Source organism: Desmodus rotundus, chromosome 10 (assembly GCF_022682495.2).
Source record: "Desmodus rotundus isolate HL8 chromosome 10, HLdesRot8A.1, whole genome shotgun sequence".
NCBI lineage: Eukaryota > Metazoa > Chordata > Mammalia > Chiroptera > Phyllostomidae > Desmodus > Desmodus rotundus.
The window spans coordinates 53,029,625-53,057,471 of NC_071396.1; the positions used below are offsets into that span (position 1 = coordinate 53,029,625).

General features: G+C 45.8%; 1 protein-coding gene across 2 annotated transcripts in view; it reads left to right on the forward strand.

Moving 5' to 3' along the window:
* Window positions 1-27,847, forward strand: part of LOC128779380 (uncharacterized) — a 291,217-nt gene that overhangs the window by 144,383 nt on the left and 118,987 nt on the right. Inside the window, exons 4-5 of one of the 2 annotated variants that reach the window (XM_053912489.2) lie at window positions 16,948-17,077; window positions 22,588-23,073. In XM_053912489.2, coding sequence (XP_053768464.1) covers window positions 16,948-17,077; window positions 22,588-22,686 — 229 coding nt within the window. In that variant the 3' untranslated portion in view covers window positions 22,687-23,073. Of the gene's footprint in view, window positions 1-16,947; window positions 17,078-22,587; window positions 23,074-27,847 lie in introns of those variants that run through there. The other variant, XM_053912491.1, reaches the window with a different exon arrangement.

Sequence of the window (27,847 nt, forward strand, 5' to 3'; positions counted from 1 at the left end):
CATGCTGCCACAAATGGTAAGATTCATTCTTTTTCATGGCTGAGTAATATGCCATTGCATGTATGTACCACAGCCTTTCAAAACTTAATTCTTGATCATTCTTTACACGAAGGCTCCACCTTCAGTTTCCCTCCATCTCAGTTCATGGCCACTCCATCCTCCAGTTGCTCAGGCCAAAAACCTGGTGGTCATCTTTGATTTCTTTCTCTCATACCCTCCAGTAGAATTTACCAGGAAATTCAGTTAATTGTGTTTTGAAAATATATCCAGAATGTGTACACACCTCACCATTTCCAATGCTGCCTGCCACCTTTGTGGAAGCCATTCTAGTCTCTGGTCTGCAACAGCCTTGACACCAGCAGCTCTGCTTCTAGTCTCGCTGTCCCCCTGCCCTTCTCATCGCATCAGCCGGGGCGATTCCATTCTGGGAGGCAGCTTCCTTTACAAGGCCATTCTGGAACTGAGGTTCCTTCCCTCTTACTGTTTGCCTTCCCTTAGGATGCTGCGTCCACCTGGATGGCCAGAGCTGGCTCAGCTCCAGGTCTGTATTCTAGCCCACAGACAGAGGAGAAGAGAGGAAATCCTGACAAGCAATTTCCTTTTAAACAAATGCTACAAAATGTGTACAAATTATTTCCACTCACATTTCACTGGCAAAGAAGTGGTCACACGGCCAACCTAGCTGCAGGGGAGTCTAGGAAATGTGGGCTCTGAACAGTTTGCCATATTCCCAACTCCCTGAGAAGAGGAAAATGGTTTACAGGGTCACTAGCACTGTGCCCGAGTCCAGGAGGGGAAGTGGGTAGATCGGTGAGGAGGCTGAACAGGAGTCTAGGTGAGTGTTGACAGTAGCTTGACCTAGAAAAGGGGCAGCGGAAGATGGAGAGAGGTGGACAGATTTAAGATGTATTTCGAAAGTAGAATGGGGTGGGTATAGAAGCTGAGGAAAAAGCAGGCCTTAAGGATGACTCCCAGATACTTCTGTCTAAAGAAGGGCCATTTTCTGAGCCGAGGTAGCAGTCATTGGAAATACCTGTGTTTGCAGTGGCCGCCCGCAGTGGCCACCTGCAGACCAGTGTGTGAGACTTCTCCTAGGAGGCCTCTCTTGTGTCACAGTGGCAGCCACCATGCAAGGTTGGAATGGCTCAGAGGAAGAGTCTGAGAGGTCTGCCACATTCATCAAATGCACTTAACTTTCAAACGCTTCAAAGGAAGGGGGAGGGCAGCCTATCCTTGGTGCATTGGCAGGCTAAAGTGCTGGGCAAGGTTGCGATGGAATAAAAGACGCCAGGACTGCTAGAACCCAAACCGCCTGCGGGTGCAGCCCCAGTTAGGTCTGGAGAGCTGCTCTTGGTTTGAGGGAAGGGAGAAACTAGGTGAAGATTCTCACTTTCCAGTACCTGGGTCAGGAGGAGTCACGCTCTCAGCACCTCGATGCCCCTTGACAGTGAGGGCTCTGAAATGTATTTCTGTCTTTTGTTTGCCTGTGTTGAGCCAAGTGTAAGGAAATGTGTTTGGAGTGAGAGTAGTCCAAAGGCTAAGGGTCTGGGAGGATGACAAACTCTCACAGCTGGGCACTTAGGAGGCCTGCTATGACCATTTTGGGAGGCACTGTGAGTAGCGGGGGGTGGGACTGGGGTGCAAGCCTCAGAGCCTGATAAATTCTGAACCAACAGCAAAGCCAAGTTCCTCACTCCGAGTCCAGGGGAAAGCTGCTCAGCTGGAGATGAGCCCAGCTGGAGCTGCCACACATAAGAATGTGCCCAGGTCATTGTCACTTGTTATAAATGCTCACTGTTTAAAAAACATTGCTTATTATTAATTTCCAAATTGCTCAATATTGTGTGATGTAATTTTTTTAACCTTTCTATCTTATGACTGAGGAAGTTGAGGTTAACTAACTAGTACAAAGTACCATGGTTTGTACAAATAAGGAGAGCTAGGGTTTGAACCCATGCTTATGAACTCTGGTGTTCAGTTCACATGCTGGCTTTTCTCTGTGTGAAGAGCGTTAAGCATCAACAGGGCCGGGCTGGCTCTTGGTGGTGCAGTTCAGTGAAAGGACGCTAGGCATGTGGTCCACAGGCCTGGGTTTTTGAGGCCAGTTTCCCCTTCCTGAGCTCTGGGACCCTGCACCTCAAGTCACTCCTGTAGCCTCCTGGAGTCTGTTGCTTCCTTTTTAAAGTGGGGACTGACTGTTTTCCTGCCTAGCTTAAGTTTTGTTGGGAGAAGTCCATGAGCAGGCACCCGCGAAGGCCTCTGGAAGTCAGTAAACCACAGCGCAACCCAAGGTCTCTCTGATCTCTAAGCAGTGACCAGAACACAGGCACGAGGGCTCAAATGCTTTTAGTCATCCTAAAGTTAGCATTCGTGACTAGAGAAAGGTGGTTTGATGTTGCAAAACCAAAGTTGTGTCTGTGGTAGAAGAAGAAGAAGAAAAAAACCAAACCTTGTAGGTAAATTTAAATAAGAGAAGTGAGGGAAAGCCTTAATCTCCCTGTGACTGATGTGTTATTTAGTGACAAATCCATGGTCTGGGATCAATGAATCTGTGTATGTAGCAATGCTGTAACCTAAGGTGAGAACAACCTGTGGGACAGAGGAGTCCTCATGGCCCCATCTGATTGAGGCTGGGCCCCCTGCCAGGCAGCATCTGAGCCCAGGTGTCACCAGCAGGCTTACTGCCTGAGGAACCCTTCTTCCGATTCTTCCAGGATTGACCAGGCTTGGAGCTCACCTACCAGCAGCAGAGGCTGACTCCTAAGCCTCAGTGCTGACTTAGCAACACAGCTGGGAGGATGGAGACACCTGTGGGAAACCCTGTGACGATTATTCTGGGAATCGCATTCTCAGTATCAAGGAACTGGATTGAGTTTAGCATGAAATCAAAGCGAGGGGATTAGCTAGTCTTTGTGGGGTATTTTATCTAACATCCTCCGGACAAGACTTTACGAGCTTTATCTTTGTCATTTACCTTTCAACAGAGCAGTTCTCCAGCCCACCCTATGCAGGGCCTCCTGGGTAAGCTCTGTCAGGGCTGTCTTATCCACTTCCCTCTTGTCAGCATTCCCTTTGCGTCGCCAAAAACTTCTGTCCTTGCAGCTCCTCCTCCTCAGGATCATGAGACAATTGCTGAGGTCAGATCTTCTCCGCCATTAGCTGAGTTGAAATCAGTGTCTTTCATTCAATCAGGCAGCCTAAGAGCCTTTAGGAAGTGCCCTTGTCACATGAGCCACACACTTAGCCATCATTTTTTATGGGGATAAATTTCTGAGGGAAAATGTGCACATTCAGTTGACCTCATATTTTTTTAATTAAAAAAATTTAATATATTTATTGATGAGAGAGAGAAGAGAGAGATATTGATTTGTTGTTCTACTTCTTTGTGCATTTATTGGTTGCCTCTTGTATGTGCCCTGACCAGGGATCTGACCAGTGCAACCTTGATGTGTGGGGACGATGCTTCAGCCATCTGTGCCACCCGACCAGGACAAACCTCTATTTTTTTATGTTGGTTTTTTATAATCTTCCATACCAGAATGAGGTATCTTCTAACCTGCTCTCCGAATTTCATGTTACATTCTCATTGAACTTGTCGCCTCTTCCGCACTGATTATATGTAATTCAATCCAATGAATATTTGTTGAGGGTCGCTCATGTGCATACTCTGTGGTGGCCACTGTAGACTGAGCAAGATTAGAATCATGTTTTCGCTAAAAGACACGGGCTCTTTATCAGACCTGGGTTCACATCCCAACTCCACTACTTGCCAGCTGAGTCACCTTAAATAAGTTACCTAACCTCAGTTTCACCCCGTGTAAAATGTGAGGCTACCCACCACACTGGGGTTTGCATGAAGATTAAGTGAAGCCATGCATATAATGTGCTTAGCTCAGTGGTTGTGCATGATAAATGCTTAATAAAAATAAAACTTAAAAGCAATGTCCTAAACCTTTATTCATACGTTTCTAAACAGATGTGGAGTTCCCCTTCTATGCCAGGCTTGCTCTAGGCTCTGAGCATCAGCAGTGGTGACAACAAAGTCCCTGTCCTCACTGAGTTCACAGTGTAGTTAAGGTGCAAACAAAGCAAAGAAACTCATAAATGTAGTGTCAAATAGTGACAAGTGGTTTGAGGACAAAGCAGGGAAAGGGGACAGAATGACAGGGGTGTAATAGGATAGAGGTTTTGTTCCGCAGACTTGCCCCCTGATGTTGCGCCTTTGAATCTGCTGTGCCCTCTACCTAGAATGTTCTCCACCCCCGCCACTACATACTCAAGAGTTTCTCTCATTTCTGTCAGGTGTCTGCCCCAGCATCACCTCATTGGAGAGGTGTGCCTTACCTAAAAAATTAAACACACACACGATACATAAAGAAGAGCAGTTCCTGCCATTGAAGTTTACAGCCTTGTAAAGTTGGCAACTACGCAAATGACAGTCATTCCAGATTAAGGTGGTGGCCTGAAAAGAAGTCAAATCGATAACACTGTTACGGGTGTCAGCAGAGGCTCTATTTCAGAAATGGCACTTGGGATGTTGCCTGGTACGAAAGGATCCTGGAATCGGAGCAACCTGTGTTCAAATCCGGACTCTGCCCTCACTACCTTGGTGAGTGACCTGGGGGGTCACTCAGAACACAAAGATAAGGACAGCTACCTCAGAGGGTTGTCGGGCTCAGTGAGTAACAAGTTAAGCCCCCACTGCCCGTGTAATGCAGGGGGTCAGCTGTCAATGGTTCCCTCTTCCCACTAATATATAGTTAATAGTTTGGGTTTGGGATCCTGTCAACATTCTACTCCTAGTGTCTTGTAGTTGTCCAGGTATCTGGCCAGGAGAAGGGGAGCTCCTTGCAGATCCAGCCTGCCGTGCCCCCAGTGTGGGTGGCGGGCGCCATGCTTGGCGTGCCGGGCCAGCTGATTGAGGGTAATGAGAACGTGCATCTAGAAGAGGCGCAGCCGCTCTGCACAGGCAGGAACCTTAAGGGGTGGTCTGCTCTCTTCGCCATCTCTGCACCTCAGCACCCAGAACTGTTTCCGACAGATGCATCTTTAGCATGTTCTTGAACGAAGTTTCCATGTCCCCTCTAGGGAACTGCATGCTGGGTCTAACCCTATGATGTAAAACAGGTAATGTGATGCTGGCATGCCTACCTCTTCTAGCCCTGAGTCTATTTTAAGGACCCCAGATTTTAGAAGGAATTATTGTTTTTTCCAGTGATAGAAGACATAGAGATTTTTAATATCAGCTAAATGTTAGTTATTCTAGGGATGCCTAATGTGAAGATAGTGACTTCCCAGGCATATTTCTCCTTGTGCATTTTTTTAAGTGCTTTTTGTTTGTTTGTTCTGCTTCTTAGCAATTCCATCATGAAATAAGTAGGACCAAGAAGAGAGACGATTCCAATAGTTATGCTTAGGAAATTTTATTAAAATACGGGGGAAGGGGGAGGGGAGGCCTTTGCCTGCTGGAGTGTTTGAGGGTTACTCATTGGTGGCACCCTGCGTCACCTCTCACCTTTGTCCTCTGTCGACACACAGTTCAGGGTAAAAGTCACTGTGAATGTGGAGATCACATCTGGAATTGGATTTTGAGGGACTTGAGTATGTTTTTGTGGAAACTCTTCCTGCAGCGCAGAGCCCCTGCTGCATGTCACTGAACTTGGACCAGCAAGACCTGCCCTGCACTCAGGGCCACAGGCAGCCCTTCATCGGTGCTGTGGCCCCAGCCAGGAAAGGTTTCGGTTGTCGGAAGGAAGCCTGACCTCCACAGCGGGCTGCCAGGGGAACTCACTGTCCCGGAATCTGCCTGACTGCCCAGAATGGAAAGTGGCCTCAGAAAAATGCCACGTAAAGCTTTCTGATCACCAAAACTGCTTTGGCAGACATCTCCTCTGAAGGAAGCCTAGAGGCCTTGGGTAAAGGTGGCATGAAAGCTCCCTCAGCTTCAGAATTGAGTGCAGCATCAGTCTGGTGGAAACATGCCTGTTGTCTTTGGATGGCTGGTGTGAGAGTCACAGGTGGCACTCTGTAGCCCCAGTAGACCTACCTGCATGCGTGGAGTTACATGTATTGCTGTGATGGTTATGGCAGGAGCTTCTGGGGCAACTTAAACATAGGGGTGGGGCAAGACATTCATCCAAACCAGGACTCACACCAGAGAAGACCCAGAGGCTGAGGTTGTTGTCAGCAAGGGGAGTGCTGTAACGCGTCCCCTCTCCGCTGAGAGCTGGTGCCTCCCAGCTTCCCTGGGAGAATGATGACCCAGTGTGTACTTCTTTCTTTCTGCTGGTAGGAACTCAGCTTCCAAGGGCTTGAAAACCAGCTCTGCCCTCCACCATTGCTGCTTATGTGACCCCATCCCAGCCTTCATACCAAATTGAAAAGGATGTTCACTTTGGAGCATCCCTTTGAAGGTTACTAAGCCCCTCCTTGTGAAAGGTCAGTTAACAGCTCTCAAATTTCTGAACACACTCATCTGCCTACAGGTTTATCATCACTTCCTACCCACCAGCCTCAGAGGTCTCTCCTTTTGGGCATGACTCTAGCCACCTATGCCTGACCCTTTTGTCCCCCTGCCTACCAACCCCTTTTGGGCCAGGTTCTCTCATTTATCCCTCTATATTACATTTCTACGGCTTCCCTCTCACCACTGACTCTTTTTCCCATTAAGATGTCCAAGTCTCTCTGATCCTACAAAGGGATCATGCCTTGATTCCACAGCCTCTCTAGCTTCCATCCAGCCTTTTCCTTCCCTTTCTCACCCAAGCAGTCTGTGCACGGGGCCTACTCACCTCTCATCCTCTGCCTAGCCCATTGCCATCTGCCTCTGCCCTCACCATGCCACGGAGCTAGACTCCAGGGGCACCTGTGGCTCAGCTCCCCAAAGTCCTGTTGCATGTGGACCCTTCTCTCCCTGGACCTCCTGTTGGGCCTGGCACAGGAGAGCACTGCCACCAGCTCCACACTCTCCTTCTCAGCTCCTGAGACTTCACGCATACTCGTTCTGTCTTAGTTCCTCCACTTTTTTCTCCTGTGTGAATTTTCTCTTCTTCCATTTCTACAAACACTGATGGCTCCAGGGTGACCTCTTAGACCCACTTCTCATTTGTTCTCTTCGGATGACGGCATCCAGTCAGGGCTTTGACCACCAGCTAAGTACCATGGCTACCAGCTGTGTATCTGCAGCTCAGACCTCTTCCCCCTAGATCCCGAGCGGGGCCTGAGCAGGGCGTCAGATGGAAATGCCTTCAGGGACATGCAGGTAAAGTCAATGAATGAAACGTTGGAGAAAGTGTGGCAGCCCAGAGAACCTCTGGCTCTAGCTGAAGGGGAGGGCCGTTCCAGGGCTCCAGCCAATTGTTGGTGTGTAGGAATTCAGGACCAGCATTGCCAGATTTTTCAGTTTTCCCAGAGAAGCCAAAATTATGTAATCCTATTTGGAATCTTTCAGTGATTAGATGTTGGTTCAAAAGTGTCTGTGTGGACAAAACCCGTCTGAGAACCATGCTGAGTATGGTCCTCCTGTCTGGGATAGTGGCTTGACTCATACTCTACTGACTGCCCATCACCTTTATCCTGAAGCCCCGAGGCACTTCAGATTGAGTGCACCTCAAACCATCTTTCCCCCAAACCTCCACCTCTTGTATACCTTTTCTCAGTTAGTGACACTTCCTTCTACTCATTCTCCCACGCTGGAACTATGGAGGAGGGTGTACTTTCTGTCCCTCCTCCCTGTATTCAATCCACCACCAAATTCTACCAACCCAACTTCCTAAATAAGTCTTGAATCTATTCTCATATCTCTTGCGGCCATTATCATGGTTTAGGCTAAGAGCATCTTTTGCCAGGACCAGTAGCTTCCCGAGTGTTTCAAGTGATGATTCATAGTAATCAATTCCCCCTGTGTATAAATTATCCTTGTAAGCCAAAATGTAGTCTTATTTCCTTGACAGTGAATGATTTTGGGATGGGCTTATGACCCAACCTGGGCTAGTGAGATGGGAGGCACAATTTGCTGGGAAACTTCTGGAAAAGTTTTCCTTGCTAAGAAAGAGATTGAAGAAGAGACAGCGCCCAGCCCCTGTCTGTGGACTTCTCTCTGCCGTGCATCACTCTGGGAACTGCTGCAGCCATCTTCTGAACACGAGGGAAGGCAGTGTGCAGGCAAAGCTGACCAGAGAATGGTGGAGCGGAGAGGGGTTGGAACCCGGGTCTGCAGCGATGTTGATGAGCCACTGAATCAGCCACTTCTGCTGCCAGTCACCTCAGAGCTTGCGGCTGTGTTGGATAAGTCTCCTGATGAACTCAGCCCGTTCGAGTCAGGACTTAGTGTTTAAGCAAGCCAGAGGCGTCCTGACTGGTACCTCTGGGTCTGTGCTCCATCACCGCACATGGCGCCTGACTGCCAGGGTGGTCCCGCATCGCCTCCTGCTCGTGGGTCCCTCTGACCACCGGATAAAGTCCTAGGACCATGGCAGAATATACAAAGGTCTCCATGATAGGCTCCCTGCCTCCACAGACAAATCAGCTCTCACTCCTTGACATAACCCTTACACCCGTGTTAGTCTGAGATCCTCGCAGTTCCCTGCATAATGAGACTGTCTGATTAACTATTTGATTCACTTGACAGACACACAAGTGCCAGCTCTGGGCCAGGAGTGGTTCGGTGCACACCAGCTACGGCCCCCAAATCCGTTGCTCTGGCTGCCTCCTCCCCCTGGAGCACCTCCATCGTCGCCATCTGACTAACACCTGTTTATCTTTTCTTTTTCCAGCCCAATGTACTGTATTCAAACATTAAAAGACTAGTATAATGAATGTGCATATGCCTAGATTTGCTAATTAACATTTTGTCATTTGTTCTCTTCCGCCCACTCCCCTTTAACTACATATGTATACACACGCACGCTCACACACACACACGTCTTTTTCTGAACCATTGGAAAGTGTGTATGTGTCATGACTCCTCACCCATAGGTGGTTGTATGTGTCTCCTAGGAACAAGGACACAACCATAACGCCATTGTCACACCCCAGAAATGTAATATCAACACGATGATAGTATTTACTATGTTGTTCCTATTTCCTCAATGGTCCCAAATGTTTATTGCTTTTCCTTTTCCCATCCAGGATCGTATTGGTGGGCTGCGGCCACCTCCTTCAGGAGGCCTTCCTTGAAGTCCTTCTCTCCTCGGAGCTCTCAGAAAGCCTTGTGCAGGTGGCCACTGTGGTATAGCCACTCTGTTTATGTGTGCTTACCCCTGTCGAGATGAAGTCCATGTTATACCCATCTTCTCAGGGCGGCACAGTATGTGGCACATAGTAGGTGCTCAGCATTTGTTGGTTGAATGGGTGATTAAGAGGTAGAACTGGAGACAAAGCCCACAGCTTCATTGCTGTTTTCCTTCCATATTAACTGGTTTTGCAGACAGCGATGTTAATAATGTAAGAGCAGAGAGTCCCATCTGCCAGATGATGAGGAGAGAGAGGTGATCCAGATAGAAAATTGTGAAGAATGGACAGAACCAACAATTAATGATGTGCAAGGCCACACTCATATAGAAGCATGTCTCAGAGAACTGAGTGTGTCAGTGCCGAAAACATCAGCTTTCTCCCAGTGGTTGCAAAGCCTCCATCGTGCTCACAGGCCTGTCTTACCACAGAACCCCACAGCTACCTGGAGCCCTGCTTTCTCCCAGAATGAGCTTGTCAGCCATCCAGGATGGGGCTCATTGTACCAGGGGAAGTGCCCCTTAGCTCTGATGCGGCATTGCTTCCCCTTGTTCTAACTTTATTGTTGTAATTAGCTCTGGTAAGTTTTCTGACCAGTCAGTTTTCAGCTGATACCATAATTAATATTTAGATCCAGAGACTCAAAATATGAACCCAAAGAACATTTGCGTTCTGCTGGTGATACTTCCTTCACTAAGGAGAATGTGGGGGCAGGTTAGGACCAGCCAGGTCACTCAGAAAGCTGCTAGCCATTGGTGGGGAAGTGACCACTTGTCATCTTCCTTGGAGGACTCATTTTTCTCTCTTAACTGGCCACAGTGTGTGTGTGTGTATGTGTGTGTGTGTGTGTTTGGTTTGGTCTCTTAAGAACTCTGAGTTCACTAGGAGGGTTCACTGATGAATTTTTTAAAATTCCTTACAAGCTATTAATACACATAGGCAGACACAGTCTTCCTAGCCACAGCAGGGGATGATCTCAAGGCAAGGCAGCCTCGCCACCGCAGTCTCATCCTGGACACAACTCTGGGCACCTACGAAGGACCAGGCATTGTGCATGCAAAGGTGAATAAGTCACTGCCCTCAAGGAGCTCATTGTCTACTGGAGTAGCACACACACACACAGTCTCCACGTTCAAGGGGAATGCAGCGGGGGAGATGTGTGCAGGATGCGACAGACCAGTCCAGCTTGGACAGTGGAAGACAAGAAAGGGCTGGGTGGCGAAAGTGGGCATAGAACAGATAGGAATTAGGCAGGTTGGGGGGTATCCCAGGCCAAGGGCACAGAATGAGGCAATGGCAGATGAGATTTTCATGATCGTGGCGAGTGTGGGACAGAGTGGTTGGTCATCCACTGAATGCAGAGGACGCACAGAGGGCCATTTTTGCTGCTGCAACGTGCCAGCCCCAGAAGTCCTAAGACTGTCTGAACAGACTTGGGAGGACTTTGCCTCTCTGGCTCTGGGCAATCCTCTCCTGTTACTCCTACTAAGGGTTAAAGGTAGAAGACAATCCCCCCATTCCCCCACCCCCCACCTCAAAAAAAAAAAAAGTCAGTGAAGGTAATTATACCACCATCTATTTAGCCGCTGAAGAATTTACCATTCAAGGAGATAGGACCCTGCCTCACCAGAGGCGTTTAACAGTCCAACACTATCACATTACCCAGATTGTATAAAGAGTATGAATGATTTCCGCTCGAAGACCTCTAATGGAGGTATCTCTTTACAAAGCCCCTACTTCAGGCCAGCTGAATGCCTCAGCAGTGCCTCCGAAATCCCGCAGCCCTAATCCCTTTAGCAACAAAGATCTGTTTCTTTGCTTAGCATGAAGTAGGCCTCAGAGGCCTGTGTGTGTCTTCGCCTGTAGACCAGAAGCCTCCTGTTTACAATTTCCCTATTCCTGTTTTTAATGTTGTTCTGAGAGCAGCCACAAAGGGCTAGTTTTGTCCAGCAGGAACAAGGGAGCTATTACAGAGAGACGGAGGAAGGAAGGAAGGGCGATCGTAAGGAGGACTCCTCGAGGGATTAGCAGACACAGCTGTTCCCGAAGGGAGAAGAGCTTTAGGCTGTTTATAATTTCCGTCACATTTACATTTTTTAATATTTTATTTCCTTACAATGTTTTTTTTCTGATCAGTTTCCTATCCACCATCTAAAGCGAGCGCCTTGCTGCCGTATTCACAGACTTAGGGACCTATTTGAATCTATTTACTTGGGATTTAGCTTTCCGCCTCAGTGCTGTGGGGTGGTGGTCCCAGCTCTCTGTGAGGGTCACAGACTTCCAGACCACCAGGTGCCGGAGGAGCTCAATTGAGGGGACCGGTCTCACTTGTCCACTGGTGCAAATCACGGGAACTCTTTCGGCTGTACCTGATTCACTTCCGTCCCAAAGACCGCCGCTGTCTCCTCGGTGTCTCAGATCCGCTTTTCAAATGCAACTCACTTGTGTCCTAATGTTACATATCTAACCAGGGTGTTTGAAAGGGTATCAGCTGTAGGTGGGGAATCTATCATATTCCATATCGCTAAAAGGCCGATTGCACTGACTCTAAGAAAATTATCCATGCATTTCATCCTGAAAGCAAATACGTGTATAACACCTTCTAGTTCTTATCTTTGCACATACTCAATTTTTGCCCATTTGTAATAGAACCATATAATTTTCTCTCACTTTTTCCTAATATTATGCCATGCATCTTGTTTATCTAACAACAGTCTGTTTCTCTTTTTTAAAATTCTTTTTTCCCCTCCCTTCTCTAACCGTCTCCCTGTTACGAATATTAGCAACTTGTATATCCTTCCACTCCTAGCTCTGTGTTCAAAAAATCAAATGGAAGAAATATTTTTACCCTGGACTGGGGGATTTATTGTTTATTTTATTACAATAGGATTATACATTACTTATTTCCCTATATCTTGCTTTTCTCACTTAAAAATATGCATAAGAAATTGCATTTATTTTAATATTTTTAACCCAAGGTGGTCTGTACAGGGTCACTTTGCCTAAGAAGACTCTGGCTACTCTTGCAGGTGCCCTTGTGTATAGCAATTTCACCTTCGCTCTTTGGGTTAAGTTTGACTTTTTCCTATGGAGCTGTAGTCAAGACGCAAATGAGTTTCTCAGATGTCCAGTCAGCCCTTGCTGACCCTTCGGGCTCTCCTCGCCATGGGGTATGTGTCCAGACTTGAGCCAGCCGACATGCTGTGGCTATTACAGAAATATTCCTCATGATAGTCTCAAAAGTTAAGTGTATACAGTTTCCTTCTGCAGGGGCCTGGGGCCAAGCTAATCTTCAAGTAAAGGAGAGAAGGGACAGTGATTAACATTCTCCCAACTCACTCGGGGACAGCTGTTCCAAACCCTTCCTTCCTGCTCAAAGTAGTAACTTTCAAGAGGAACATAAAAAAATTTTTTTTAAAGAAGGAATATGGAGTTCTTCCAGGATTGCTCAATTTTTCTTTCTCTAAAGTAAAATGGTTCAAACTGTGTGGCAATCCAAATGCACTTTCTGTATTCGACCTCACTGGCAACGTGGCCCTCAAGATAAGAGGCAGAGCCTCTGAAATACTGTTTTTCAGAGCCAGCCAGGAAAAAGCCACGATTTTGTCGGCTTTGGCTTGCCCCACGGTGTTTAGAGAGGAACGCTGAGGCTGTTTCAGGGAACACGAGCTTCCGCAAGCCCCTGTCACCTAACTGCTCCTGTCCCACTGGCTTCTTGGGCAGGGTTACAGATTTGAGGTGGAGATTATCATTCTGGTGATAACATACGTTTTGGGGGAATCATTTTCTGATGAAAAAAAGTTTTAGGAAGTCTTTTTATTCCAAGTATAAAGTAAAGGTCCTGTGATTTTTTAATAAATGCTTTTATTAAAAACATAGAATGACTCAATACACATATCTTTTAAGTTATTAGTCTATGCCAAGGACGTGCCCTTGGATAAAGGGGAAAATATCTTCCTTCCTCTGGGAATGTGGCTTCTTTGATGAGAGGTGGTGGGAGGTACGTCCACGGGGTCACGGTGGTAGGCGAGTATCTCTGGCTAGCCGTCCAAAGGAACAGGATCAACCCTGACTGCTGGTGAGAAACACCACGGAGCAAGCATCTTGTGTTCATGGAGACTACATACACGCAAAGACACGGGAGATAGTACATAGGGCCCTTTGAAAACTGTACAGGGCCCACCAGTTTGACTGACGCCACAGACGTGCCATAGTTTGATCTACCATAGTTTGATCGCATTGTAGGGGAGAAAAAGGAGGGAGGAATTTGTCCCTTTTACTCTTGTTCATTTGCTGATACACAAACAGTCTAAAAGAAACATTAACCAAAAAGACAAAAAGGAAACTTGGTAAAATATTAATGTTTTTCAAGATATACATACTTTTTAAAGTAAAAACAGATTTGGGGGGCAAACAATAAAAATGCAAGTAACAGAATCAAGGGAAGTAAAAACAGAAGTCAACTGCACTCCCCAGTAACTACTGTTTATGGGAGCCGTTAACATTAATTTAGGAAAAGTCAGCTCACCCTCCTCTGGCCTCAATAAGGGCTAGAGATAAATGGCGCCAACTCAATCTGTTGAAAAAGGGCAAAAAATCATTCTAAAACTATTCTTTTCGTGTACTGTATTTATTTATCCAGGTAGTCAGGAAAGAAGTGTTTGAGGATGGAGGGAGATAGGGTTGAGCTTCTGGGACCTCTGCTTTCCAAGAGTAGCTCCTCTTTCATCCATTTTATACGTATTTTATGTCCACCCCACACTGTGCTTGTTTGGGGGGTGGGAGGATGGTGGACGGGAAGCATTCTCTTGCTGCTGAAAACTACTTGAAAACAACAGTTTTATCTAAGGCATAGCTAATTTTTCTGCAGTTTTGAAAATGCACTAGTTTTAATGCTGCATTGATTATAATATTTTATTTGGGCCTTATATGGGCCAAGTCACAGTTATGGCTATGAATGGATTTCTGAAAAGGTGCATGCCTCAGCATCACTCAGATTTTGAACCTTTCAAAAGTTGGAGGTGATTGGGAAATACGTTTCCACGGTGAGTACAAAGACAAAAAACTAGCCCCAAATGCCCTGACATCTCTCCATATCACAAGTCACCCAGAGCTATGACACCAGTTTTCTGCACAAACAACCGTGGTGCCCGTCCACATAAAATGTTAACTTTTCACATCACGGCCCAATAAATTGCATCTGTGGGGTGAAGGAACCAGAGGCCTACTTTCCTATTACTGATTGTTCCCCTTTTCTCGTTTTGATAAAATATTCTTTCCTTGGGTTTCACCCAGTGACATGGTGCAGAATTAGATCCACATGTGCTGATTTTTCCATTCTATTTATTTCCGGTTGTTTTCTCTTAGTGTCTGAAAAGGGAACTGAACGTCAGTCCTGTATTGCATACATCAATCTGTTAGAGACTCTTTTACGTAATAAATACTCTGCCCTTTGTAACTTTGAGTGCTGAAGTTACTAAAACATCCATTATAATCCTCATTTTCTTTTGCTTCTAACTTTCCAATAAAGGTATCTTTTCGGGCTGAAACTTTCCATGCTTAGTTTCAGCTCAAAGGTAAATTTATTTTGGAAAGTTCACACTAATTTGATCCAGGGACTTGGAAGGGATGTGAGAATAAAAATATACCTTCTTTTACTCTACAAACAAATGTAAGACTTCAGTCATAGATAACTCCAGAGCAGCCAAGCAGTGGAACAATAAACAGGTCTCAGAAAATCGCTCTGCGAGTAAAGCAGGTTGAAGTGATTAACCACAAATTTCCTGCATGCACTGAACAGCCTGGAGTTCCTTGAGGCTCTGTTGTTCCTCCCGATGGACAATGGCCACAATGAGGGATTCTGGGGCCAGGATGGAATAGGCGAAACACTTAGTTTGGATGAAGGCAGGTTACTTCATGGTCTACCGAGCTTTAAAGCATGCTGATTATTGTCAAAGGTTCTTCTTTGGAAAGAGGGGCTAATGGAAATGCCACAGAAACTAAATTATCCAAACCTGTAGTATGATGTCTGTGAGTATACAGGTCCAGAACCCCCAGGATATTGAAATGTAATGATCTAGAACAAGGTTTCTCAACTTCAGCACCATTGACATTTTGGGTGGATAATCCTTCCTTGGGGGAGGGGCTATCCTGTGCAGTGTAGGATGTGTAGCGGCATCTCTGGCCTCTACCCGCTAGATGCCAGTAGCAACCCTCCCCTCCCACCCCCGCCACTCAAATCATAATGATCAAAGATGTCTCCAAACATTGTAAAATGCCTTTTGGGGTGAGTAACCACCCCCAGTTGAGAACAACTGGTACAACTTTTGAGACTAGGCCCACCTGAGTAAGACATTTACATGAAGAGGGGTCCCTGCAGCAGATGGCCTGGCATTTCTGATGAAGGCTTCCTAACAAGCCACCCTCCTCTCCCAAGCTGCCCTCCCCAACTTTGAGCTCCTCTGCCGTCTGCTGCTTTGGGGGACTAGGTTCATCAATAATACTAATTAAGTTTTTTTTTACGTCTTGACTAATTGCTTCTCCAGTGAAGCCTTTCCCTCAACCTTGAAGCATGTTTAACTTTCTTCATCATAGAGAAAATTAGCTGCTCTTATTATTACACTTTTTAATGTAAAGAAGAGCATTCATTCACTCCATCTACAAAGCTAGTACTAATCGTAGCTGATGCCACCAGGGGTGACTGTGCCCACCCTCCTCTAAGAGCCTATGGACCCTTTCCGTCTTTATGGCATCACTCTGTGGTGGGTGCTATCCTATCCTCACTTTCCAGGTAAGGAGTAAAGGCACAACGAGGTGAGTTAACTGGTCCAAAATCACGCAGAAGTAGTAAGGAGTGAATTCAGACCCAGACTCCTGAGCCCACCCTCGTAACTGCTGTCCATACTCGGCCCACACCACTCTGCAAGGCCTCTTTACCATCATTATCAGGCAGAATTTAAAAATATGCCTCGAAGAGTCCTACAAATACTTAAGTATGACGAAGGCCCCATCAGCAATGCAGTGATACCACAATATAATCCCTGCCCACAGCGGGGCCAGTGGCCAGAAGATGCAAATAGGTATAAACATCAGAAAACCATGCAAAATGTGAAATGTTACTATAATAAACATACAGACTGAGGATGATTGGAGTAAAGAGGCTGTAGAGATTGTTTAACCTGGAGTAGGAGGAAATGTGGAGGTACAGCACCACACTGCCTCCCGTGAGACTGCACTGTGGGGGCAGGCTCTGTGGTAGGTGAGAGGAAGGTCACCTACTGTCCAGTGGGGGTGACAGAATGAATCAGAGGGTCACACCCATAGGAAGGTGCTAAATTTGAAAAGGACACAGTGCCATGAGATTACCTGAAATCGATCAGACTAACTTTGGATTGTAGCAGAGGGGTGGGTCTTAGGAAAAGTTTTCCTGAGAAAGTGCTGGCTGACCTGAGCTGCAAAATGAGTAGGCATTGCCCAGGGGAACGAGGCCTGACCAGAAAAAGTCCAGCCATCGTTAATATAATGAGAATGGTTTGGTGACATCGGTGTAAACTGGCAGCCAAGGAAAGAGGACTGGAATGGGTGTGGTGAACAATAATGGGGGCGGTAGACGCTGTTGAGTGAGCATGTGCACTGTGTGGCTGTTGCATTCAAAATGACTGAGTGAGGAACGAATCTGCATCACATTTTTCAGTAAGCTTGAACATTTCTCTGCAGGAACTATTCAGATGATTCAGAAGGCCGCAGCTATGGGCAACTGGTGGACTGGCAGCTTCATCATGAAAACGTACCGGCTCCTGCATCTTGTCTTGTGCAGAGTTTTTTGGCGAAACATCAAATCACCCAGGTGACTCAGCCCCCTACAGCCCAGATTTGGCGCCCTGTGACTTCTGGCTTTTCCTAAAACTAAAATCACCTTTGAAAGGCAAGTGATTTCAGACCATTGATGAGATTCAGGAAAATATGACGGGACAGCTGATGGTGACTGGGAGAACTATGTGAGGTCCCAAGGTGCCTCCTTTGAAGGAGACTGAGGTGTCATTGTCCTTTGGACAAAGTTTCTTGTGTCCTGTATCTTCTTCAATAAATGTCTCTATTTTCCACATGACATGGCTGGATCCCTTCTGGACAGACCTCGGATGTGTAGTGTGTGCGCACATGTGTGTGTATGGGCGCACTGTGGGGAGATGAGGGTGTTGGAGGCAGAGAAACCAGCATGTGTGGAGGTCCTGAGGTTAAAGAGAGCACAGGAAGCACAAGGCACTAGAAACCAGTGAGGCCGTGAGGCAGAGAGCGAGGTTGGGCCGGGGTGGAGCCTGCAGGGCCTTGTGAGTCGCAGAGAGGATTTTAGTCTTTATTGGAAGAGCAAAGGGACGTAATGAAGGGATTTCGGGGAGATGGGTGACATCATCTGATCTGAGTTTTCCAAAGTTCCCTCTGGCTATGGTGTGAAGAGAGGATTGAAAGGAGCCAGCGGCACATTCGGAGTCAGTGTGGAAGTTCAGAGGAGAGGCCACGTAGCCCAGAGGCCCATGTGCACATTTGCTTTTGTTTTCTTTCACTGAAAGGCTTTGCTATTTTACAAGCCAGAAATAAAGAAACAAACAAATAAGCAAATCTAACAGGGACCCATTTTCTGCCAGGCGGTTCCATGCCTCTCTCCTAGCTATTGTGGTTGCTGACAATCCTCAGCATTCCCTGGCTTGCACATACCTCACTCAAATGTCTGCCTCCGTCTCCCTGTAGCATTCTCTTCTCTCTGTGTGTGTTTGTGTCTGCCTCCGATAGGCCCACCCTAACCCACTGTGGCCTTGTCTTTATTTAACTAATTCCATCTGCAAAGACTATTTCCTAATAAAGTCCCATTCTGAGGTTCCAGGTCGACATGAATTTTAGGGGGCACCCTTCAGCCCTGGGCACAGCCCGTCCTGACAGTGTGTCCCGACGTTGTTTAAGGACTTAATTCTCCATCAGACAAAGTCTGAGAACTGTCCAGGAAAAGAAGTCTGAGGTGAAAACCACTGACGGGAGCTGAGAGCAGCCTCTCACTTCAGACAAGCCGGGACTCTGGCTGTCACCAGTCTACTTTGGCCACTTCATGTTATCTGGCTGCTCCCACGGATGTTTGACCTCGTGACCCCAGACTTACAGTAAAAATGAACAATGTTATGATGCAGGAAGAACTAGAGGCTTCTGGGGAGCATGTAACCTGGGACCCAGTTTAGTAAACATTGCCGAATGGATGCATGACTATTAGAAAACGTAGCTGGGTTGTTCTGGCAACTTCATCTCTGGAAGACCACAGATGATGTCTATTATATCCCCATGCATCAGCCATTACCTTGGAAACAGGCCATCCTGACAACGTGTCAAGGAAGTTGTTACAGGGAATTATTTCAGCCAGGAGAGATCTCTGCAAAGCAATCTGTTCTGGCCTACTGTGTCATGGAGTGGTCCCCATGCCCCCAGCTTTCTGCTGGAAATGCAGCAGCAACCAGCATGAAGCCTACACCTGTCATGAGCTAATGCGTGGTGCCTGCCAAGGTTTGCACTTGGGTTCCATTAACAGGGTAGAAGAGACCTTCCAGGGAAGTGCGTGAATGTTTAACCCTTTACCCACAGATTCTCTCTCTCTCCCGGGGAACCAGCCACTTGCCAAACTACCACCAGGCCATTTGAGATTTTGCTTTTGCTTTTTAACACTTTTTGGGTTTGGGCAGCAGACTGGAGAAAGGAAAGTTAATAGAAACTGACCTTCAAGCGCAATGTCCGTAGGCCTTTTTAAATAAAATCAAGGAACAATGAAGCTAAGCCTTGGCCTGGAGAGAGTGTTCATTGGCAGAAATGATATAAAGCTGAGATGAGGACCAAATCTCATCAGTGTCAAATGTCTACTTTCTCTCCAGCTGCAGCCAGAGCAGAACCTAGGGTTGTCTGCGGGGACAGCCAGTGGATCCCAGACTTCAAACTTACAGTCCGCCATTCCTGTGTATAGGTGGCGGGGGCAGGGGCGGTTTTCAGATGGCGTGTGTGTATTTTTCCACCATGAGACTGAGCAGGGGTGGTTAGTGGGGAAGACCCCTCCCCATTCCTAACCTTTGTAGATGCGGGAATGTTCCCCATCTGACCAGGGCTGGAGTAAGTGTAGTCAGGTGGCAGGGGCTAAAGGTTACGTTAATACTTGCAGAGGAAGAGCTGAGTGCCTGGAAGAATGGCTCCCTGAGAGGCCTCAGCCCCAGGTGAGAGTTTGTGAACCAGAACTCATGAGTTTGGGGGACCCCCGTGGGAGAGAGCTTGGGGTTAGGAGAGGAGTGATGGGGAGGCTTAGGGAATGAAGAAACTAGAGTAGGAGGCACTGTGCCGAGACAAGAGACTAGTTACAGAACACAGCTTTGCACGTATCAGCCCTCAGGAAATATTTGTTGAATGAGTGCCTGGAGAAATTATGTTATTATTATATTATTATGAGTTACTTTGTTTTGTTTCTTTTATGTTCAAGGGGAGGGGTCTCATTGCTAGGAAAGAGCTATCTGATTTATTTAAACATCTTAAAATTATTTATAATTTTATGTAATGCATAAATGCATTGTTCTAATAAACAATGTCAGAAAATTTCAGATAGGACCGAAGTCTCCTTTAACCACTAGTCCAAATCCAGGGACCCTTCCCCCACACTCTCCAGAGAATCTGAGATTTTCAATTTGGTGTGTAGCCTTGCAGACCTTGATATGCCTTTAAAGGTGTGTACATATGTATGACTGTATAAATTGGTAATCTCTTCTCAACCTAAGGTGTTTTGGCTTTCTATGCTGTCTACCAAATTGCCTTAACCTTTTTGGTGCCTTATGTTGCCCAACATTAGATCTGCAAATCATTTGTGGCCCCAGTTAATAATCCCACACTAACATCCTCAGACTCTTCAAAGGATTCTGAAATAATATTCATATATTATCTGTGTAAATAGCAAATGAGTATGTTACCATTTCTTACCATTTCTGTAAATGCCAGACTGCATACCCCTGCCCAGGAGCCTGGTGCTGAAGAGACAGGTACGGCAGTTTTGGCGATGGGAATATTTTCCTTTCACTGGTCTTCTGAAAGACTGGGATAAATGCAGATTTCATATGTGTGTGCATTTTTTTTTTACTGTTAGTGTAAACTCTTCTATGATCACATCTAACAATGCCATTTACAGATTCTTGAAAGTCTTCAAAGATGACATCAAAGGACATGTTATTACGAGTTTTCCATCTTCTTTAGTCATCTCTGGCAGACGTCTCTTAGGCAACTCAGTTTACTGACACAAAACTTTGAATGCCTGGGGAATTCTTTAATATGCCTCTCATCAACTAGCCTTTCATATTCCTGTCCAGTCCCAGAAACCTTCAAAGAGAAGGCTTCCCAACATTATGTCCCTAAAGAAAATAATGGTTTCTTTTTCTTTTTAATTCAGTGAATCTGTGTACTCAAATTTCTCGCCTTACGTTCCAAAATCCCTACAATTACAATAAAAATTCCTGTACCCCTGAGCCTGGTTCAGCTTATTGTATGTGAAGGCCAAGTGTTTGAACCTCTCACTATGTTTTGTTCAGTTGTACTTCAGTGCGACCTGTATGTGGTAAATTGAGCTAACACCTCCTTTCTCTCTATTCTGGTGAAGTACGCAGGCTGTGGAGCGAAAGACGTGACTCTGAGTCCTGACTTTATCACTTACCAGCTGTGACCTGCGTTATCATTTTGAAATTTTGAGCTCTGGTTTGTTACCTATAAATGCTGACAATGATGGTATCCATGTTGTAACTGTATTGGGAGATTAATGAAGCAATGTATGTATATAAAACATAATGCCAAGCACATAGTAAAAACTCAAAAATGTGGATGAGGTGCTGTCTGGGTGGTTCAGTTGGTTGGAGCATCATCCCGATTCACCAGGGTTGCAGGCTCAATGTCCAGTCGGGGTGCATGCAGGAGGCAGCCAGTGAATGTGCAGGTGGGTAGAGCAGTGATGTTTCCCTCTCTCTAAAATCAATCAATAAATTTTAAAAATGAACTTAAAAACTAAGGGTAAGGATGATGAAGATGACATTATTAGTCATTCTGAGGAACCCCCAGACAGGAAGCTGACAGAGGAGGTTGGGGCTGGGAGCTATGGGCCTCGAGGGTGGGAAGCAGTCCCTACTTTCCCACTTCCCCAGTTATGCAGAGGAATGTTCTCCTCACCTGCCCACAGGCAATGAGCCCTAAACTCGTTCTTCTTCTGATGCTTCTAGGTTGTTTCCTAAGAAGGTCCAAGGCTGAGACCTACAATAGACAAGATCTTCTAAAAACTAAGAATTCCCTTTGTAAATTGGGCAGAGTGCTCATCTAACCCCTCCCCCACTCCTTGCTATTACTGAAAACATGCCACATCCTGGTTTCAAGTGTGCTTCCTGGGTCTGCTTTATTAGAAGAGATTCAAGAGTTGGCCCATGCATTGGCTATTTACCAAAGGTTCGTGTTGACAGCACGTCTCAGAGATGGCCAACCAAGGCAACTAGAAATGATGCAGAACTCAAGAAGACCTGTGAGGTCTCTCATTTAGCTGGAGTCACTAAAAATGCAGAGTGTCAGTCTTTGGAGGGTTTCCTTATTATGTATGTATCAGCTGCTGAGAATTTTCAGAGAAATTTCTCTGTATAAATCAAGAGAATGGAAAGAAGGTGAAAATGTCTCCCTGGAAAAGGCATTTCTCTGGCTCAAATATTTGGTGACTGCCAAAGTCAACATAATTTGTTGCTAGATTTCAGGCCAACCTGATGCGGTTGACAGCGGTATTGAGGCTGAGTGATTTCCTCTCTTTTTCCATTTTCATCTTCTGCCTTGGCCTGAGCACCTGGAAACCCATGGAAACTACTGTGCTATGCCTGTGGTTTTAAGCTTTCTGAGTTTTTTTTTGTTTGTTATTCTTCTTGATCCGACACCCCAATCTATAGGCAGGGACCAGAGGTGGTGGAAGAGACAGACACACGTGGAACACAACCTAGAACACAGTTTGAAAAACCAGCATGATAGGTAGCTTTATCCAAAATCCAAATGGGCAGAAATCTGATAGCATTTGATTATAGGACCAATGGATTCCTTCGCAAGCAGGATTTGCTGTATCAACTGATGGCATGCACAGCTTCCCACCTCACAGGAAACAAGCTGTTTCTTACCAAGCAGTGGAATTTTTTAATAGTTATCAGACAGGGTTCCCTTCTGGTCCATTCCTCTCTTGTTTAAGTTGGATCGGCAGAGCTAAAACCACATTGCTATACCATCTCCTGAACCTTCCATGGTGTGCATTTATATGTTTGCCTTTTCCTTTTCTTTGTCCAGGAAGAAACCAGTATTCCTCCTAAGCATGGCTTATGGTTGACATGGAATTCTTGGAGATCTTTTTCCCAGGATATTTGTAGAACAAAAATACACGGATAACCTGGACAAGGAGTTTGTTTTACTCTCATTTGGGAGCTTCTGCTGGTTGAAAAGGTGCAGGGAAGGAAGATGGAGAAAGATCAAGGACACTGTGGTAGAAAAAGTGATGGAGACCAGGAACCTGGGAAAGACGGTGATAGAATCCTGAAGTCTTGCAAAGTTGGAGGAAAATTGGGGAGCATAACTGGAGGCTGACTGAGATGTCACAGAAAGATGGAGACCAACTGGGAATGTCAGGAATGAGTTTCCCCTTCAGAGGGAGACTTCTTCTCAGCTCACTGGGACACTAATAAAGTACAGAAGTACCACCTGCTTGTGTGTGGTTGCTGGGGTAATAATATAGGTGTAATAATTTATAGTTTTAATTTGAACATTTCACCTAAAATATCATATGATGTGCTTGAGTGTGATATTGTTAGGTTACAGAATTATATTCTTATGATTTTGTAATAAAAGATTTTGTATTAAAAAAAAGGGTGTTATTTGTGCCAGACTCTGTATATCAGTGTCTATTCCAAACATGGAGGAATATCTAGCCTACATTGCCTGATGCAAGGGATTGGGATCAATGTTTAGGCTAGAATGTAATTCAGAGCCACTGTGGTTCCTTTCACCTGGAACATGGTGCCATCAGAAGAGCGGATGAAGAAAACTGTCTCATGACCATCTCCAAAATCAGTTCCCTGCAGCTATATCTACCACTCTCTTCTGGTCGTTGCCTTTGAGTGAATAATGGCAGGCTCGGGAGGAATGCCTGCCCATGTGTAAGAAGTCCCTGGCCACCATGGCACCTCTATCCTGCCAGCAGTTAACTTATTCAGATGGTTATGCCCTTGGCATAGACCTAAGCACAGTTATTTCTTAGTCACACTAAGAGTGAAGATGGCTATGCTCCATAAGTCACAATCAAATAAATAAGAACAGCATGTGGAGCAAGTTGACAAATTTGGTAAATATGTTTGGGTTGATACACGTCGGCCCAAAAGCTATTGCCTGTGAGAGTGACTCGGTCTTGCTTTGTGATGCTTAGTGTGTTGACTGTCTCAAGTATATTTTAGAAGTACTGCATTTCACAAAAGGGAGCCCAGCTCATCTTCTCATGGATCGATGTGAGCTTTTAGAGCAGAGCTCCAGGAACGCATTACATGGTGAATGTTTCCTTGACCCAGCCATTTCCAGTGTGAGCTCTGTGTTTATAACTCTTTAGCATTTAACATAGTGCCTCCTATGAAGGTTGTAATGGATGGTTGGTCGGAGGGAAGAAAGGAGGGAAGAAAGAAAAAAAGGATTCATGAAACAGAGGGAGGGAGAGAAGGAAAGAAGGAAGGGTTCCAGAGGTGGTAGGTAATGGAAGAATGGTTTTCAAACTTGAGAGAGCATAAGACTCCCCAGCAGAGCTACTTTAAAAATGTGGATTCCTGAGCCCCACTCCCTAGAAATGTCAATGCAGCAATCTATATTCTCAATAAGTCCCCCTGGTGATTTTGACTCAGGTTGTCCACGGGCCTCACTCTGAGAGACGTTGTTATAGAAACTGTGAATGTGACTCATAGTCTTCCCTTGTAGAGCATGAGAGTGGGTGTATCAGTCTCTATGAATGTTCTCCAGAGTTACAGTCATCACTCTCTGTAGAGAAGGGGGTCCTTTAGAGAATGATGCAGATGCTAGTGTGGGGACAACTGATTGGCCACTTCTGCTTTCAGAGGGACTTAAGGGTGTAGTAGTCACTGAGAGGTCAGCAGCTTTTATCCCACAGGTACGCTTATCACTGGCATACCTGACGTCTTGTCTTCCTTGATGTTTTTTGTCTTCCTTCAAGTCAACCATGTCCCGGAACTTTATTCAAGGAATAAGAAACTACTGTAAATGATGAATGTAAACTTTGCAGAAGCCTCCACTGCTGGCGTTTGTTTTGTTGCTTGCTCGTGATGGGGGTGTTATATAACCATCTGCTGCTGTTTGCCTGTGTCCCAGCTCCTCTGTAACTTGTACTTCTTGCAAACTGGAACCTGCCACTGACTAACAGGATTCTTTCCCAGACATCTTGGTCCTCTGTCTGACCTTTCTCTGCCCTCACCTCCCCACGTCCAGTTGTTTGGGGCCACTGTTGTGCAGGCATGTCAGTGTCTGCCTGTGTGGAGAGATGAGGCGGTATTCACCTCTTTCTATGTCAACATTTGTAAGGGTGTTATGTGAAAATAAAGAATGCTCTGTCCATTAAGGTACTTGGGCGCTGAGCTGCCTTCCATGAGCCAGCCTTGACAGTCACAGAAGATCTTTCGCCCTGCTCCAACCGTGGCATCTTGATGGAAGTAAATGTCTATGGCTTTGGGCTTGTTGCCATCAGACAAGTCACATCGGCCCTGTAGTCTGTTCAAATCAGAACCCTGTGGACGGAAAAGGGCCACATACTAAACCTGACAAGCTCAGGGGAGGCCTGCATGGCAGGTCTCACAAACTCAGAGACCTAATGTAACCACACAGGACGATCTGACATTAAAACAGGTAGTCGTGTCCTAGGCCAGTGTCGTCCCTGACAAAGGTCAGTCCTTACCCTAACTGAGCCTGTCTGTTGTCTTTTTGCATCTATGATAACATACCTCTGGAAAGTCGGGGTAGTGTCCTTTCTCCAGACCCCTCAGGGCACAGTCACTGCACCAGAGCACAGACCCCAGGCACCCCTGTTGTTACTATTATCCTATTAATTTTCAACTTGTAAAAGAAGCATAGAACTATCCATTTTACTTTTTATCCAATCCCAGAATTTCCCCACTTTACTTTCTCCCGCCTCCCAAGTCTATCACCACTGGGGTTCATGTAATCCCCTTACATTTTCCCCTTTGATTCTGATGTATAAAATAAGTGGTAAAACTGCCATTTCCCAGAGCATTTTCTCAACCCGTTGAGATTTTGCTTCCTGGCAATTGTCATCAGTTTGGCTCAAATAAATTCATAAAAATTCTCTACAGGTTTGGACGTTTGTTTTGCTGACAACCCCAGACAGCTCCTGGGCTGTTTTATCTGGAGGCCTCTTCCGTTTTTGTGATCCTGTGACCCAGCAGCTCTTTAGTGGTGGTTCCTGATTTGGAACGATATCAGTCAGGTTGCTGGCAGTGGGATGTGGATGGGGGAACGTCTATGTAGATTATCTTATTGGAGAGGCCAGATGGCAGCGAAATCTAGAGTTCTAAGTCCCACTTTGCTCAAAGGTGCCTGAGGAATAGCAGCCTACTGACAGCTTGAAGTATGGTGCGCTGGATAATTGGCTTCCTCATTTAGTAATTTGTCTGCTTTCTTTCCTCTTCCTCTGCTTCCTCTCTTCTTGTAAACTGATAGCCTCTTGCTTCTTCAATAGACTGATAGACAGTCCCCTGAGCAATGGCTAAAGGGAGGGGGTGGCCAGAGCCCCAGGTGGAGAGTCATTTGGAAAATGGACACAGAAAATAACCGTCTTTCTTCCCTACTCCTCCTCTGGTTGCCCATCTTGATTTTAGTCTCTTTTTCTTTCTCTCTCTCTCAGATTTTCCTCTAATCTTCTCTCACTGTGTCCCTTGCCACTTCAACCTCATATTTTTCTTACTTTTTTATGAGTTGATTTCCCCATTTTGTATCACTCTTTTTACTTTTTCTACCTTTTCCCTTTTTCTTTCTTTCTTTTATTCACCTCATTCTGTTCCCTTTGCCTTCTTAGCTTTTGCAATTGATCTAGTTAAATTCCGTCTAAAAAGGAAATTTGACCACCTTGATTCAGGCTTACCAACCTTGTTCTTTTTTTCATATTTTTCTCTCCAAGGAAGAAAAAATTTAAAAACAAATTTCCGGCCCTCTCTGGCACCTTCATCCTCTCAAATGTGTTTGTCTTTAGGTGTCGGAAGTCCCAGGACACAACATCTCTGCTTCATTGAAAGTGCAGATGCACCACTCAAAGTTTTTACCCTTGGACCTGAGAATGACGTCTGGTTTCACTTAATAAGTAATTTTGTTCTCCAGGTGGAATTCAGATTATTCCATTGCAAACCCAGCAGCAGACCCGAGCCTGGTGCTGAAGGAGTTAAGTCAAATGTCTTAGCCTGCCTGCAATCTGGTGGGCCAGTGTTGCTGTTAACCAGTTCCTCAAGTTTTCCCCAGAGGCTGGGCCATCCTCATGGTAGAGGCTGCTTCTGCCTCACTCCCCGTCCCAAGGCAGCCTGAGGGAACCCTGCTGACAAGGGACTTTACTCAGATATAAAGGGACCAGCTGCTGAAGTTCACCACACTTCCCCATTTTTTGTCTTTTAATTATAGGTTACAGAGGGCATCTAGGTCAGGGGCTCCCATTCTGTACTGGAGAGTAGAGGGCAGGCTCTAGAGTCAGGATGCTCGAGTCCAGGTCCCAGCTCCACCAATGGTGTGACCTGGAACAACTGACTCATTCCCTCTGACTTCCCTTTCCCATATAAGCTTCGTGAGGACCTGTGTCTCCTTTGTCTATAGCTGTATCCCTAGCATCTAACACACATGACACATAGTAAATGTTCAGGAATGAGGGTAACAGTTAAGAGCAAGGACATCATGCCAGACTGCTTGGGTTCAAATTCCAGTTCTGCCACTTACTGACTATGTGAACTTGGGCAAGTCGCTTTATCTTCTGTGCTCAGTTTCTAAATCTGGGAAAACAGATAGGGTTTGTATAGTTTCCTGAGGCTGCTATAACAAATTGCCACAAACTTGGTGGCTTAAAACAACAGGCATTTGTTCCTTCACAGTTCTGGATGCCAGAAGGCCAAAGTCAAGATGTCTGAGGGCTGTGTTCCTTCCAAAGGCTCTGGGGAGAATTCTTCCTTGCCTCTTACAGCTTCTGGTGGCTTCAGGCATTCCTTGGCTCATGGCCGCATTATTCCAGCCTCTACCTCAGTCTTCCCATGGCTTTCCCTGCTTCTCTGAGTTTTCTCCTCTTATGAGTTCTATAAGGATGGTTGTCACTAGGTTTAGGACCTGTCTGGATAATTCAAGATGATTTCATCTTAAGATCCTTAATTAAATCTGCAAAGACAGTTTGTCCAAGTAAGGTCACATTCCTAGGTTCTGGGAGTTAGGTCATGGACATATCTTTTTAGGGGTCACCATTCAACTTACCTAGGCTTGTCATGGGGATCAATTTAGTTGACATATATGAAGTGCT